Below are 17,462 nucleotides of genomic sequence, written 5' to 3'. Positions count from 1 at the left end.
TCTTCTCTGGCTCTCTGTGTAGTCAGACATCTAATTTTCTGGGGTGTAGAGTGATATCATTTCATCAAAGATGGGCACTATAAAGGACAGAAAAGGTATGGACCTAACAGAAGCAGAAGACATTAAGAAGAAGTGGCCAGAAAACAAAGATGAACTGTACAAAAAAGATCTTCATGACCCAGATAACCTTGATGCTGTGATCACACACCTAGTATCCTGGGCCTTGGAAAGCATCACTACGAACAAAGCTAGTGAATATGATGGAATTCCAGCTGAGCTTTTTCAAATCATACAAGATGATACTGTAAAAGTGCTACACTCAATCTGCCAGCAAATTTGGAAGAAACAGCCATGGCCACAGGACTGGAAAAGGCAGATTTCATTCCAATCCCGGAGTAAGGCAAGTCCAAAGAATGTTCAAACAACCACACAATTTCACTCAACTCAAATGCTCTCAAAGTAATACTCAAAATTCTCCAACCCAGGCTTCAGCAGTACATTAACTGTGAACTTCCAGACGTTCAAGCTGGAAATAGAAAAGGCAGAGGAACCAGAGATCAAATTGCCAACATCCGTTGGATCATCGAAAAAGAAAGCCAGTTCCAGAAAAACATCTACTTCTGCTTTATTGACTATGCCAAAACCTTTGACTGTGGATGACATCAAACTGTGGAAATTTCTTAAAGAGATGGGAAAACCAGACCATTCATTGCATTCTTCCTATTGGAAAACTTGTAATCAAAGAAGACAGTGAAATTAGGCAGAGCGAAACATTGAACCAAAACAGGTTCTCAAAGAAGTCCTATATGGGGCTAAAGTGGCCAAAGCTGACATTCCACCTGATCTGTCTTAGGATCAGTTTCTCCTGTGCAGGAAACTCTGAAGCTGGGACCACCCCGCCTTCTTGAAGGTGCATCTAGCAGTCCTTTTCCAGGGTCCTCCCTCAAGACAGGTTGGAAGAGCCATGGATGAGAGCTGAGACCAGTCTTGTATTGGCCACCTCCCAACTGTGTGACTTTAGACAAGTCCTTCCCTTCCCAGAGCTCCTCATGCTACTGGGTATCAGGGGATTAGATAGGGGCCCCTACTGACCCATGTACAGTGCTCAGCCATCTACGGCGTTCTGTGCCCTTCACCTCACATCCCCCTTACAAGTAAGCAGCCATGGAGCAACCTATGTCCTGGGTAGTGTGGTTCCTGTGTGGTCTGAGGACCTGCCTTGTCCACACCTTCCTGTTACTGGTACCTGACAAGGTAACTACAGGGTTGGAGAGTAACTGCTCAGAAACCTTAGAGCAATGTGGCAAAACACTTCTATGTGTATGAAACTAACAAATAAAAACTGGATTTGAGCTTTTGTTTTCTTCATCTTTGGTAATTTATATTGTATTTTGCAAATGGATGGTCCTCTTTGGTATCTCAGTGGTAAAGAATCTGCCTGCTAATGCAGGAGATGAGGGATCAACATTTGGTTAGGAAGATCCCCTGGAGAAGGAAATGGCAACTAAGATCAGTATTTTTGCCTGTGAAATCCCATAGACAAGGAGCCTGATGGGTTACACTTCATGGGATCGCAAAGAGTTGGACAAGACTTACTGCCAAAACATCAAAAGCAATTAAAAATAAATAACATCATGGTAGGTAAGAAAAAAGAAATATTACAAAAATATCAACCTTTAACATGACATATTGAGGTAATATTTCCCACTATTCATGTGAAGTGAAAGTAGCTCAATAGTGTGGACTCTATACAGTCTATGAACTTCTCCAGGCCAGAATACTGGAGTGGGTAGCCTTTCTTGTCTCCAGGGGATCTTCCCAACCCAGGGATTGAACCCAGGTCTCCCACATTGCAGGTGGATTCTTTACCAGCTGAGCCACAAAGGAGGCCCACTAATCGAGGGTAACTACAATAAGAACGTCTGACATTTTTACCACCTTGAGAGGGAGGTGGCCCTTTTAATCCTGCAGCACTGATATTTACTGATAAGACCAGTGCTTGATGCTGTTCTTGTTAATATTCAGGGCCCCTCATGAGAGAAGGAATCTTCCTGCCCATCTATTTCCATCTAGCTCTGGCTAGGGATATAACTTGACAGACGTGGCACAAGTTCAACTTGTAGAAGAAGGAAACACTCAGGTCAGCTCTCTGGTAGGGAGTGAGAAGAAGATATGGAATCTAAAAAAAGTCCATACTTAGCTGATGATTGATACAAACCCTCTCAGGTCTTTTAAAACCATTTCCAAGCATTTATAAAAAGAACAGATGAGGAAGAGCTGGCATTAATTGGACCCTCAGTTTTGGATGAACAATTTTTAGATGAAGATGGGAGGGAATAAGTGTTGTGAGGGGACATTTAGCCAGCCGGTGGGTCAAGTGTGTGGGGGCGTATAACCAGTTGATGCCATTGGTGTTTTCAGAGTATTATTCTGCCAAGATTGAGGACACAGAAGGCAAGGTGAAAGCAGGACACCTGGGCAGACAGGTTTCATCATGGGACCAGAATTCTCGAAAGGTCCTTACCTCTGTTATGAACCTAACCTCTATGAGGAGGTCACTGTTAGTTACATTGAGATACTACACCTGGAGCATCCACCCAGAGCCCAGCACGTAGTAGGTGCTCACTAGCAAGTTGCTCAGGCAGCTGACTCTGCCCTGCTGTGGGGTCACTAAGACAGATGCTCAGTCCATCCTCAGGTATCCACTGTCCTCCTATCTGTTCCATGACTCGCTTCAACTCAAGTACCTTGGAGGCCTCCTCCCTACCTGATGATGAATTCCTAACCCTTGGACAGGACCGTAGTCTCCCAGACACAAGGCAGTGTTTCTCAGGAACCCTGTCTACACTGCCCACTCCCATCTCCATAGATGTTTGCTTCCCAAAGGCCTAAACCTTAGCCTCATGTTTCCTAATCCTCACTTTCACCCTGAATCTTACCAGGAAATCTCATCCAGCTGTGCTCTGACCGCTCCCTCCTCTCTGCCTTGGCTCTCTCACAGCTCCCACGCTCCCACCTCTCTTATCTCCTGACCCTAGCAAAGTTCATTCCACAGGAGAAGGTGAGGCTTGACCAGCCCACGTGATTGCAGACGGATCTGTGCTGACAGATCCACTGTCAACTATCATGTCATTACCATCCACGAGTGTCACCAGGTTAGACCCCAGCAGGTCCTTTGTCCCCTGTGGGTCATGATGACTGAGAACTTGTTCCAGGTCACCAGCTGCCTGATTTCAGGAGGAGACTCCAGCTCTGCCAACCCTGAGGGCCTCTGAGTCTCCACCTGACAGCTCCTGTGTGCCATGGACTGTCAGAGTCAGCCTGCATGTTGGTGGGAGATCTTCCTCTGACGGCAAGTCCCTTCGGGCAGGCTGGGGACACAGAGGGCTGTCAGGTAGCAGGCGCTGTGTAGTATTGGACCCTTGTTGTGCAGCTCCTGGCTCTCTGTATCCATGGGGATGCCGACTGCATAACAAACATCCCACAATCAGTGCTTAACACATTAAAGCACATCTTTGTTCACATAATAGCCAGTGGGGATAAAACAATTGCAGTTCCTCACTAGGCAGCACCCTCCGAGTTCACGCTCTCTGCTTCCTTTTCGTGCAGCTCAAAGTTGTGGTGAATGAGGGAATCTCCTTCCCTCTGGCCCTGCCAGTCTCTCCCCATCCCCCACCCCCCATCCAGGAGCCCTAAGTCTGATTCTCACCTTGTACTGCGTCCCAGCCAGGCCTGGGATCACAACCATGATTCCTACCTCTGACCTGTGCTCACAACTTTGCCCCACATAGGGCTCTGCTGTGTGGACATCTCAGCCTTTGTTCTCCCAGGAGACTGCTTCCAGCAGCACCCACACCATTAGAGTTGCCTAGTCTAGTCTCTGAGGGCTCATGGGCTATCACTGTGGTAATGCTGGCAAGATGCCTCCAGTGACATCACCTCCAGGTGTCACATCGTCCTATGGAGTGTGAATTGGACTTAGGGACTCGAATCCAACTGAGAGAGTAAGGTAGAATTGATGCCACATGCCTCAGAGGTTAGGTAGTAGAAGGTGTCTGCTGCTCTCTAACACTCTCTTTCTCACCCTCTGTCTCTCCTTCATGACTGGCTTGCTCTGGAGAAGTCTGGTGAGTGGCAACTACCAGGTAATTGACAAGCCCACAAGTAGGGCACTGATCTTCTAACAGAAGCTTTGTGAGTGAGCTTGAGAGTGGGTCCTCCAGCCCAAATCAAGGCTCTGGTTCCCCCACACTAGAACAGGTTGGCTGCCTCCTCATGAATGAACTGAGTGGGAAGCCTTAGTTGCTCCCAATGCCCAGGGTACATAGTTGACCACTCATCCATTAATGCTCATGGCCGGTCACCCCAAGTGAGCCCACAAATTGATTCACTGACTGTGATCAGGAGAGTGAGTTGGGAGGGCAGAATATTGGAATTGAGGAGGGGTGTAGATGTGATATGGCAAAGGAGGTGACATTCATTGGCCAATTTGAGGAGATAAGGTGTCCAAGGAAAAAGATCAGCAAGTCGCAGAACACGGTCGGTGAGAGCAGGAATTCATAGAAGAACCACCCAGCTACCCAGAAAAGTGAAGGCATAATAACTCCATGCTGCCTTCAGACACTAAGGTCTGCAGTGGTTTCTTACCCAAGAAAGGGAAATTGCAGTGGGCAGGAATTTATCTCCTTGGCAAATCTTGCCTTGCTTTCATGGTAACCTGCCACCTCCTCGGTCTTCCCTCGTGGAAACTGTCACTCGCCATCTCAAACCTGTTGCTCTTGATACCCACTTCTCTTAGGAACTGATAGCACCCACCTGATCAGGTCAGAACAGGCCATCATGAGATGTGGAGTATATACTTGACCTGATATCTAATTACACCAACCTACCAACATTCCCTTGTGGCTCAGATGGTAAAGAATACACCTGCAATACAGGAGATCTGAGTTCAATCCCTGGGTTGGTAAGATCCCCTGGAGAAGGAACAGCTACCCACTCCAGTATTCTGGCCTGGAGAAGTTCATGGATAGAGGAATCTGACAGGCTACAGGCCATGGGTCTGAAAGAGTTGGACATGCCTGAGTGACTTTCACTTTCCCACCCTTCCTCACAAGATGCCAAATGGTTCATTATTTCATTAAATCTATTCCACCCCTAAGATTTGAGGTGCACATTGTGATGCTTGTTCCTCTGATAACAAAACGGAGGTTTTGAGGGGATGTGACTTGCACGTGGTCCATGATAAGGTTTCGGTCAGGCTTGGATGCATATTCACCTCCTTGAGATGGCCCACACTCATAGTTATTGGTGTTGTTAGTTTCTGCTGGAAGGAAAGCTATTTTCACACAAAGCTGTTAGGACTCACAGTACTGGCCCTATGCTCCCATCCTGTCCCCTCCCTTATGATGTGTGTCGCTGACCAGCGGCCCAGAATACCTCTCATCAGAGGCATATCCTCGTCTTCTCTGCTTGCAGAAACACAGAACCATTCACTCCTCATGTTCTTTCTCTTCCTGGTCTGCCCTGTGTCTGTACATAGCCTCCCCCTTGTCTCCCACAAAACAGGGCAGAGGTGGTAATTTGGAGCTGACTGGTCAGGGAGGAAGAGGCAATATGCTCTTCTGTGGCCCACTGGATCCACCATGTGGGAAGGGGAAACGTGGCCGCAGGGCTGCAGGGCCAGGCTGGGATTGAATGGGAGGCTTTGATCAGTGTTCCCAGTTGGGAGGTATGGTGGAAGAAGAGAAGAAGGTTGAAACAGAATCCTTCCATTGATAAACTGACATTGATGAACCTCCCTTTTGTGTCAAGCTCAGGGCTGAAGTTACAAAGGATGAGTAGGGGCTTTCTCGTGGAGCTCTCAACTTATGTGACATCAGAGCTGAGGGCAGAGATCACCTTAGTCACTCAGGAAAACAGAGACTCCGAAGAAGGGTGAATAGGTATGCTCATGGTCATTTAGCCAGTGAGAGAGCTGAAGTCTCCTTCCCCACCTCATGGGCCTCTCTGGCTGCCAGCCTGGGCCTCAGACGACTCAGAAACTCAAAGATGCCTGGTTGAATCTGGAGGTCTTACTGGAGGAGCTTGTAGGAGAAATCCTTGGACTTGCTGGTGGCTTCTGTGCTGTCACTGAAGGCAGAGGAAGAAAAACCTGCTCACTGGAGCTGCTCTTTGTCCTGCTTATTGAGTGACAGGATCACAAAGGACACAGACACAGACATCATTCTCTCCCAACCTCTCTCCCATTTCTCAGGTGGGCAGACTTGAAGAGGACCCATTACAGAGGAGGCACAGCTGGAGAGGAAATCACTGATGCCAGAGTCTGGTCTCCCCTCCCAGGAGCCAGCGGTGACCTGGGGCCTGACATGGGGTAGAGCTGCAGGAGTCAGGGAAGGCTCTGGAGATGTGTTCCACCTCCAGGAAGCCTTCTGGGATCACAGCACATCCCGCCATCCACCCCTTATGCCAGCTCTGCATTTTGGAGGAGCCCCTCCTCTGGGTGGCTTTCAGCAGATCTCCAAGTGTTGGTCTCTGGGGACATTGTACTTGAGCTTGTGGGCTTCGAAGAGATTTTCCAGCTCTTTCATGTAGCGCTGGTGAAACCTGTCCACCTCCTCCTGGGAGGGAAGTGGTGTCTTCTGCACCTCGACGGGCTTCCCCACTGCAAGACACAGAGGTGCGTGCTGGCTCAGAGCAGGAACCACTGAATGCATAGGGACCTTGTTGTTTCTACTACAATGATCCTCTCAGCGGGTAAGCACTCTAAATCCGTCCCTTTCCATTCTATTTTGCACCATAGATTCTAAGATGTTACCTCAACTACAAGAGTCTGTATATCAACAGCACAGCCAGCAGGTATGCATGCATTATTTCTTATGTTATCCTAACAATCCTATGAGGATATAGCCTGGTATTATTCCTGTTCTGCAGCTGAGGAAATGAGACCCGGGAAGGTTAAATAACTTGTTCAAGGTCACATAGCCAGGAAAAAATCAGTACCAGGGTATAAGCCCTGGGGATGGGCTCTTAGCCTTAGGGAAAGTTGGATCTGGAGTCTCAGAGGCCATGATTGGAAGAGACTGTGTCTGTGGGAAGAGGTGGATCAGACAGCAGCTGACATGTCTTCTTCTCTTGGGAATGTCCCTGAGGCAGCAGCACTGTGAACATTCATTAGAATATTACCACATAATGCAAACAAAGTTTGGTAGAGGGCCTTGCCTGTATTCCACTAAGAAATGACTGGGTGAGTGGAGATGAACAGCTCTCTTAGTTCTCCCACTAGAACCTAGTTGAAATTCAAGAAGAGAGCCAATAGTCGAAAGACAGTGCTAAGTCTATGGACTAAAGCCCAAGTCCATTATTTACAAGGAAATCCCTTCAGCTCTCCTTCAGAGACTGCTGATTGCTACTTTACACAGGGATCTAACAGAGCTGCCATGGTCTTGTATCCACCTTCGCCAGTTACTGTCATTGGACCCTGTGGTCAGAATTAAACCCTCGTTGTCTTGCATAATAAAAAGGCAAATACTCTTATCAAACCTCAACCTTGTTACCAAAGGCAGGGTGACCTCTTGGAATGCTGGGTGATCTCTCTGTGGATCTAGGTTTGCAATCAATAAAATGGGGATGAGAGTCCTATTCACAAGTTGGGAAAAATAAGCTGCTGCATGTGAGGACTCAACACAGTGTCTGACACACTGCAGTGTCTCAGTAATTAGTAGTGGCTACTGACCTTTGTGTCCCTGTTACTCTTCTCATTCTAGACTGCCTTTCACCGGGTTGCTTACCTGTGTGTCTGTTTCACACACCAGAAAGTGTCCTCCACAATGTCAAGGGTGTACTGAGCCATTTCCCCTTGCAGCACAAGCCCAGGCCTCTTACTCTGTAACACCTCCCCTTCCCAGCCTGGGTCTAGGCTCACCCACAGTGGTGATGGGTTGGTGGTAGGGCATAAGACCAGAGCTGTACTGGAAGACTCCACGGCCATAGAAGAGAGGGATGGAGCCTCTAGTGCTCTTGTGAAGTCGGTCCTGGAACCACTGCAACCAGGAACCCCGAGAGTTCTCAACCTGGTCATATGTGTCATTCTCCCCAAAGGAGAAGATCAGCACCAGAGCTGCCCTAGAGGGAGACAGGAGAGAGGGCATGTGGAGGGGCAAGAAGGCACAAGCTGGTCCCCTAGCCTCCTGAAAGGACCTAGTGATCAGGAACTGGAGCAGAGGACAGAGCCCTGGGACAAAAGTAGAAGACCTCGGGTGTCTCACAGACCTGCCACGGCCTTCCTTTATAACTTCAAGTGGGTCATGGCTCTTCTCAGGGCCAATGACTGGCACTCGGACTTTTTCTGAGTCCATGCTCTCTCTGCTTGCCACAAGATAGGCCGCTGAGTCTGAGATGAAGTGTTGGGACGAGGAAAGGACTTTATTCGGAGTGGATGACCAAGAAGACGGCAGGCTAGTTTCTCCAAATAACCATCCTGAAGGGCCAGGTTGCCAAGTTCTTTATGGATCATAGATTGGGATATAGGTGAGGAAACAAACTGAGAAGACATTTTGATCCTTGCAAATGCCTAATAGAATGGCGAGCCTCAGGCAGAGGAGTGTGTTAGTTTCACTTCCTTACAGTCCTCTACAGGAGGGCAGCTCAGGTTGTCTTCCTTAGGTAGTTGGTGAAAGCTCCAGTGGCGAGGACCCCATGAGGGTGGAAGCCAGTGAGGTGGTTCCGGGAGGGGTCCAGCTCAGCGGTCTTCACCAGCTGTAGGGACAGCAATCTGGTGAACCGGGGCTGCACCTACTTACACCCCACCCCCACTCCGGTCTCCCTGTTGTGTTTCTGTGCTGACCTCCTCTATGTGTCTCCTGGGCCCAAGTGCTATCACACCCCATGTGAGTGTCCTGTGATGAGAGATGGCCTGTCTGAGGGTCCTGTCCCTAGTGCAACCATGGAGCAGAAGAGATGCTCTGGGAGACTATGGAATGAAGAGGGAGAGAACAGACCCACGAATGGATGAGGCCAATGCCCCCTGCCAGGGAAGGAAGATCCCTGCCCAAGGCAGAGGTAGGACTCCTGGGAAGAAGTCTGGAGATAAGCCAATGTCCTATATGAAGGGACACCTTCCTCCGGGCAGAGCCTGTCTAGAAGGAAGGAGCCAGCACAGGAGGGAGTGAGCCTCTTACCAAGTTTTGTGGCATCTGGAGTTCCATCCTGGGTAAAGAGCTGGATCCCTGAGTCCCTGTGACTCAGTGTAAGAGACCCCAGGGTGCTGAAGGTAGAGGTTGGGAGCAGGGGCATCAATTCTCTAGTGATGCCTGCAGGTGTGGGTGGAGAGGGGTCAGGGAGGTGTCCTGTCAAGTCTGCAACACTTCCTGATACCAGGTCACAGCCTGCCCGCAGCAATGCACCCCTGCTCAGGCCTTGGCCTGGGTAGACACTGCTTTCCTGGACAATGAAATCTTACACAGAAACCCAGCTTCTGAACTGATCTTCAGGATGAGAGGGACTCAATTGTCCTCGGGGAAACACTGCCTGATTCTCCAATGTTACCTCTGTGGGAAGCCCACTGGGTGCATTTAGAAAGCTCCAGTGCTCAGAAGTAGTCTCCTAAGCTCTCTAGAAACTCTATCATTAGGCCCTAGCTGGTAGAATCACAGAATAAAGACGTGATGTGGAGTAGCCCGAGTAGAGTTTTTAGGACAAGGAATGTTGCTTGCTTGCCTTCAAGCCAGCAGAAACTGTTGCTGCAACTGACAATGGGCCTTGAAAGGAATTCAGGATGGAGAAAAATAGGATACTGGTCGTAGAGAGTGAGCATGCACATCACAGGAAATATTGCAGTGAGCCCAGATTTTGTATCTTCCCATATGTAGAAAAACATGAAAATCCTTAACTGGAGATATCTGCTTTTTCACTGGCAGTAATCTTTTGATGTTTAGCTACATGGGTTGTTTTGTTTTGTTTTGTGTTTTGCAACAAAGCCCCATAAGTACTGACTTCTCCCTTCCCTTTTAGAGCAGCTCCTCAGAAATTTCTGAGAGGCTATCTCTGAATACAGTCCTCAGAATAACACACCTGACATCTTTAAGCTTGTGCACATCTTTTCAGTAGACAGTAGAGACTCCCTGAACCCCCTATCCACTACCAACCAAAGATCCCTGCAGGGCCTGCTCTGTTAAGTTGAGTGGATAACTTGGAAGTTGTCCTGGGAGGTGACAAGAGTCCAGAAACTGTAAGCCACAGCGCCTCCTGCAGGCCTCAGTCCAGGACAGAGGGATAGTCCAGGACCGGGTGGTGAAAGTGCAAGTCATCCCTCCCTCTGCTGGCTGTTCAGTGGTACTGCCCACCATCTGCAGCTGTTGTTGCCAAGCCCTGCAGGGGCCTACAGTCCTGAACACTCTGCTCATGAAGTCTCGGCAAATCAGGTTCCCTTTCCCACAAAGTCAACAGTGTCTTATTTGGGAAATCCTCTGGAGGAGATACCTGGCTACAGGAGAGACAGAACAGACATAGATAAGACAGGCCCAGGGACTCTCGGCAGAGTTTTTCTGCCGGATGTACAAACGACAGCAGTTCCAGGGGTGACAGGCGAGACAGATGCTGTCCTCAGAAGCCCCAGGATCACCTGATATCTCATGGAATCCGCACAACCCAGTGATGTATGTGGCAGCATCTCCACTTTACACATGAAGAAAGTGAAGCTCATATAGCATGTGTAACTCACCTAAGGTCATACCACTGGCACGTTGCAGACCCGTATTAGAACCTATGATGTCCACTCCCAGAAGTGACACCATATACACTTTTGTATCCTGTGTCCAGAGAGGGCCACCTGTCCCTGTCTGGCTTCTCTCTATGTCCTCATTGCCTTCCTCTTCCTAACCCCACTAGATAATCAACCATCACAACTGCTTACATCCAAGGGTTTAGCCTGTCTGGGATTCAGAATGGAGCAAAAGTCAGTTCACTGAAATTCAGGGGCCTGAATCCCTAAGAAGTGATCCTTGGGTCCAGGATCCAGTGTACAAAATGGACATGAGATACCATGAGCCAGGGATCAGAGATTAAGAGATAGGCAGAACAGGAGGAATTAGACTGTTTAGTGGATCCCTGGGGAAACTGAGATTCAGAATGAGCAAATCTCTGTCCAAGGACACACAACATATCAAACACACATGGGCAGGAAACATCCTGAGGGCTCTCTGCTTTGTTTCTAACCTCAAGCTAATGCACACACTTTAAAGCAGTAAAAGAACCTGCTCTATATCCTTGCTCACATCTTCCTACTTCTCAGGGTATCAGTATCATCATCTGATAAAGTGTCAACCACAGCTCGAAAATCTTGTTTTCATTACAGATTCCTTCACCCAAACTTAGACGGTTGAGGGATTTACACCTGTAAGATACATAAGTGCGCTGCACTACATAGCCTGATGGGTTCCTCAAATCCTGTTCATACATCACTTGTCACAGTGGTCTCACCTCACTGAAGTTGGACAACCATAGTCAGACAGAAGCTGATTCTTCCCCTAATAGTGGTAGAATCCTGTCTTCTGCTCCTGGCCCAGTATTCTGCTCACTGCACACAGGGTCAGACATCCCCATGGACACGTGGGGACTATTATCCTGACCATTCCCTAGTCAGCCCCATACTCACCGAGATGGGGAAATAGTCCTTCATGTACTTCCATATGGTCCTGCGCCTTAGGAAAGCACTCTGCCTGCCCCCTTGCCATGGTGTGTCTCGATCCAGGTACCACCAGATCACATACAGGATACTGATCTTCCATTTTGCGAAAAGGAGGTCAATGAAGACTATGCAGCAGATCAAATCTGAGAAGCAAAGCAGTTTTTAGAGGTATGAAGGAACGAGCTCTCCCCATATACCCAGCTCTAGCAGCACTGTCTAGTCCAGCCCTCACCCTAGAAGGAAGAGACCAGCTTCCCAAGGCATCAAGGAGGAGAGAATGCAGTCAACACCACTAATGTCACAGTGAAAGCCTGGATTTGAAACCAGTTGGCCTAATTTCAAATTTCAGTTTGCAGTTTCCCATTGCACCAAATTGCTTACTCATTTGGGTCTTCCCCCTCCACTTTCTTTTCTGTCTGTATTCACCAGATGCTCGATAAATGCCTGATGGAGATGTGACAGGATGAACTCTTTCTGGTATCCATTCTTTAGAACCCCAGAGAAAAGGTATTCCTTCTACCTGGCCCACTTCCACAGGACTCTTTGCCCTGTGGACTGTAGCCCTCCGGGCTCCACTGTTCATGGGATTCTCCAAGCAAAAATCCTGGAGTCAGTTTCCATGCTCTCCTCTAGGGAATCTTCCAGACCCAGGGATCAAACCCGCATCTCCTGTGGCTCCTGCATTGCAGGCAGTTTCTTTAGTGCTGAGGCACAGGGGAAGCCCAGTCTGAACAGAAGCAAAATGCATAAATCCAAGTAGGCTGGGGCTCCCAGAGGCTCGCTTCCTGCAGAGCACCTACAGCGTGTCAGGCGCTGGTGTTGTGCAACTGCAGCCGTGGACAACGGACAGGAATTCCTGCCCTCCTGGTGCTGGCTTCAGAGTTGTGTTTGGAGCACTTTTGTCTTTTCAATTTTAACGATAGTAAAATATGTTTAACACACACGAGTCATCGAAATGACACCTTGGTTTTGTTTTTTTTAAGTTTTCATTACAGTATAGTTCTTATACATGTTGTATGAGTTTCAGTTGTGTAGGAAAGTAGACCTGTTAAACTCATACACATATCGACTCTGTTTTTTTTTTCTTAATTCCTTTCCTATACAGATCATCACAGAGCATTGAGTAGAGATCCCTGTGCTATATAGCAGGTTCTTATCGTTATCTATTATATACACAGTAGTGTTATTTGTCAATCCAAATTTCCCATTTAATCCTTCCCCCTTATCCCCTGGTAACCATAGGTTTTTCCTACTTTTGTTTTGTAAATAAGTACATCTGTACCTCTTTTTTGATTCTGCATATAAGTGATATCACGTAATATTTTTTCTTTCTTTGGCTATCTTCACTCAGTTTGACAATGGCTAGGTCCACACATGTTATTGTAAATGGCGTTTTTATATGTTCCTTTTTATGACTGAGTAATATTCCATTGCCTGTATTACTGAATCTTCTTTATGCTTTACTCTAATGGATATTTAGGTGGCTTCCATGTCCTAGCTATTGTAAATGTGCTGTTATGAACATTCGGGAGACTGTATCTTTTCAAACTATGAGCTCATGACAGAGGCCTTATGGAGAACAGTATGGAGATTTCTTATAAAACTATTAGAATACAATAGGACCCAGTAATCCTCCTCCTGGACATATACTCAAAATGATTTTTGACTGTCAATTTGGCAGCATTAAATTAATTCACATTGTTGTGGAAACAATACCAGCCTTCATCTCAGAACTCTTTGCATCTTCATAAACTGAACCTCTGTACCCATGAAACTAGAACTTCCATCCAGGTGGAGAGAATAAAACCAGTTTTTAATAGTGGTTCATTGTGGGGTAGGATTTGGAGGAAATCTTTGACTTTCAGAACACATTTTGTTTCGATGTGTTAAATAGCATGTATTTGTTTTTCAGTCAGAAAAAAGAATTTTAATATGTGGGCATTTCTACTTGATCTGAAAGAACTCCCCCATCTAAACACCTCCCTCACTCTGGCGTCTCCTTTAACGACTGTCAGCAGGCAAAATCCAAACTTGGGTATATTTGCAGTCCCTAAGAAAGGAAACGCCGGCTTTCCCCTCATAACACCAAGAAGGAAGGATGTAAGATCCCACTTTACCGAGACCCAGAGAGGGTATTCAGGTTAGCTAACCTCATACAGAAAGCTAGTAGCATGAGAGGTGCTTTCAATTCTACCATTATGTCCATATCAAGCTCCCAACATTCATTCATTCAACAAGCATTTATCAACACTAACTCTTCTAGGAGATGGAGATGCAGATGAGAACAACACCAGCTATTTGAAAGGAGCTTACCGTCCTGCTCCATCTTCCTTCCAGGTTGAGAGAATAAAACCATTTGTTAATAGGGGTTCGTTGTAGGGTAGGATTTGGGGAAAGTCTACGACTTTTAGAACACACATTTTGTTTCCATGTGTTAAAATAGCATGCATTTGTTTTTCAGTCTGAAAAAAGAATGTAAAACTGTGGGCATTTCTACTTGATCAGAGACTTCCCCATCTAAACATCTCCCTCACTCTCTTATCTCCATCACTCCCTCTTTAACCTCAGATATGCAGATAACACCACCCTGAAGGCAGAAAGTGAAGAACTAAAGAGCTTCTTGATGAAAGTGAAAGAGGAGAGTGAAAAAGTTGACTTAAAGCTCAACATTCAGAAAACTAAGGTCATAGCATCTGGTCCCATCATTTCATGGCAAATAGATGGGGAAACAGTGGATGGCTTTAGTTTGGGGGGCTCTAAAATCACTGTAGATGGTAACTGCAGCCATCAAATTAAAAGATGCTTATTTCTTGTAAGGAAAGTTAAGATCAAGCTAGACAGCAAGTTAAAAGCAGAGACATTACTTTGCCAACAAAGGTTCATCTAGTATAGGCTATAGTTTTTCCAGTAGTCATATATGGATGTGAGAGTTGGATTATAAAGAAATCTGAGCCCCAAAGAATTGATGCCTTTAAACTGCGGTGTTGGAGAAGACTTTTAAGAGTCCCTTAGACTGCAAGGAGATCCAACCAGTCCATCCTAAAGGAAATCAGTCCTCAATATTCATTGGAAGGACTGGTGTTGAAGCTGAAACTCCAATACTTTGGCCACATGATGCGAAGAACTGACTCACTGGAAAAGACCCTGATGATGGGAAAGATTGAAGGAGGGAGGAGAAGGGGGCAATAGAGGATGAGATAGTTGGATGGCATCACCGACTCAATGGACAAGAGTTTGAGTAAACTTCGGGAGTTGGTGATGGACAGGAAGGCCTGGCCTGCTGAAGTCCATGGAGTCACAAATAGTAGGACACGACTGAGTGACTGAACAGAACTACCTTCCTGCGTGAGTGTGTCAATTACAGAGACGAGGAAAGAAACACATTAAACAAGTAACCCACTGGGAAGTATTTGTTGCTGGAGCCTGAGTCCTCAGTAACACGTCCTTGTTGACCTTTCAGGCCACATCTTCGCTCATCCTCAAACAACTGCACTAGGCCATCATGTACCATCTGTTCAGTATATGTGCAATGTTTACTGGCCTCCTGGGAAAACTTACTTTCCTGAAGGCCTGTACATTCTGTTTTGTAGATTCATCTCTTAATATCTTAGGAAAAGAGCCCCTTCTCTCCACCCACTGCCAGCCTCCCTAGTCAAGAGTAAGTAATCTTTTTCAAGCCAAATTTTAAGTATTTCAGACACTGAGGCCACTGTTTCAAGAGGCAACTTGGAGGATATTGCATAGGCAGAGAATCATTTAAAATGCAAACATTTAAAATGAAAAAACCATACTTCACTCATGGGCTGTACAAACACAAAAACAATCAGGGGGCTGGTTTTCACTCATGGGTCTACATGGTGACCCCTGTTATAGACTGAGACCTTGTAATTTATCCAGATCTATATAGCCTTCCTGGGGAAGATCCCTCATGTCCTCTGCCTGCCCCTTATTTGTAGTAAATCTTCAGCTGCCTAAGCCTTCACCAAATTTCAAAAATAAAATTATTAACAGAAACATAAACATAGAAAGAAAACAGTCAAGCAAGAAAATAAATAACACTTTAATCATTCCATAAATTTAAACAATTTTAGTTTGTTCCCAAGAACTATAGATAATATTGAGACTCATCACAGAGCAGTTTTGCAGACACTAAACTCCCAATAGGTGGAAGAAGTTGCTCACCAGCCCATAGACTCAGACCAGAGGATACCAGAAAGTTGATGATGGTGACTCCAAGTTACCTGACCACCAAGCAATCAGATGATTCTCTAGGGGCTGGTCATGCACCCAGCATCTCTACCTCACCCAGTCTCTAGACACTGTTCCCTGGTAATCTAAGAGATCCCAGTCATTTTGAGCCTAAGTTCCCTGGACTCCTTCCTTGGCCCCTGCAATAAAGCCTGCACTATCTTTCACCACAACCCAATGTCAGTATAGGAGCTTTACTGTGTTCCCAGAGGCAGACCCAAATCTGATTTGCTAACAACTGCTCCCCATCATCTTTCTTCCCCAACACACCAACACAGAAGACCCGTAAATTATAGTTTGTCACCCACAGATTGGACTTGTCACTCCTTTACCTAAAACCCTCCTGGGGATCCCCTTTGTCTTTGAGATAAGGGACAAGGTAAAAGCTACTGTTCCTTGCATCAGAGCGGCTGGATGCCCTTTCTCAGCTGCTCTCCTTCTATCTCCAGGCCCAAGGTTACTTGCCTCTTTGTCCGCCTCTGGACACTTGAGGTCCCAGGATGGGTTGCTGGGGCATTGACAGTCAGACACACACTCATGCTGGAAAAGCTCCCCCAAGGCCACGTGAGCAAGATGTCCCTCAGCCCAGATTATCCCCAGAAACTAGGTTCAGCATCCACCTTAGGACCTGTACCTTTCCCCCTTCAATGCACCATGTGCACCTGAAGTGGCAGGTGCCCATGGCCTCCCAAATCCATCTCAGCTTTCCTTACCCAGGGCCAAGTAAGAGAAGATCAACTGCAGGACTGCGAAGACCTGCAGCCTGCGTTCCAGTGGCAAAAACAAAGGTGCAAACTCCACCATGCTGATTCCTCTGCTTCCTCTGGAGGCTTCTCTGAGCTCCAGTGTGGTCTGAGACACCTGCTGGGTTTTGTTGCTGCCAGAGCTTGTTAAGTATTTGTGGGTGGGGTGGGGGGGTGGGAGGGTGATTGGTGTCCAGCCAGCCATAGAGCCTCATTGCATCTACCCTGGCAGGGAACAGTATCCTAGGTGAAATATTTAAAATCAACTTGCCTGGACTAAACTTACTACAGAGGAAGACAAGTGCAGTGGCCACTTCAGACAATACATTATCTGCCAGATCACCTTTGCTCAAATCTTGCCCATTACTTGGCAAATAAAGCAGCGAGTATAGGGCAATCCTGCCCTCTTTACACTTACTCAACTATTTGGCTGCAGTAATTGTCTCCATTCACCTGCCAGGACCATGGTTCCCCTTTACAAATAAGAAGTTCGAGCTCCCATATAAATATCTCTAGACCCCACTATCTATCTCCTCTATCTGGCTGCCTTTTCCTCAGTTTGCCTGGACAGCAAAACTCAGGGAAGAGCAGTCTGATTTCCATGCCTTCTCCTCCATTCTGTCCTCCCCTTTCCAGACTTCAGATGCCACTGTTCTATGGAACTGCCCTTGACAAGTTCACCACTGTCCTCCACACTGCTGAATACAGTGACCAATTCTCAGCTCTCATTTTGACCTCTCAGCAGCCTCAGACACAACTGTTTCTTCTCTCCTCCTTGAAACCATTTG

At 46.9% G+C, this 17,462-nt stretch overlaps 1 protein-coding gene across 1 annotated transcript; it reads right to left on the bottom strand.

Moving 5' to 3' along the window:
• Nucleotides 1-6,433: 6,433 nt before the first annotated feature.
• LOC122702514 (2-acylglycerol O-acyltransferase 2-like) lies at nucleotides 6,434-16,778 on the bottom strand. Its single transcript, XM_043916117.1, has 5 exons — nucleotides 16,645-16,778; nucleotides 11,651-11,826; nucleotides 8,657-8,754; nucleotides 7,922-8,121; nucleotides 6,434-6,661 (listed from the first exon to the last, which is right to left on the bottom strand). The coding sequence occupies exons 1-5, from the start codon at nucleotides 16,733-16,735 to the stop codon at nucleotides 6,507-6,509; spliced, it is 720 nt and encodes a 239-aa protein (XP_043772052.1). The 5' UTR covers nucleotides 16,736-16,778; the 3' UTR covers nucleotides 6,434-6,506.
• Between the last annotated feature and the right edge of the window lie 684 nt (nucleotides 16,779-17,462).

This window comes from Cervus elaphus, chromosome 1 (assembly GCF_910594005.1).
Source record: "Cervus elaphus chromosome 1, mCerEla1.1, whole genome shotgun sequence".
In the NCBI taxonomy this organism is placed as follows: Eukaryota; Metazoa; Chordata; class Mammalia; order Artiodactyla; family Cervidae; genus Cervus; species Cervus elaphus.
Note: the sequence above shows the minus strand (reverse complement) of the source record. Positions and strands in the feature narration are given on the sequence as shown.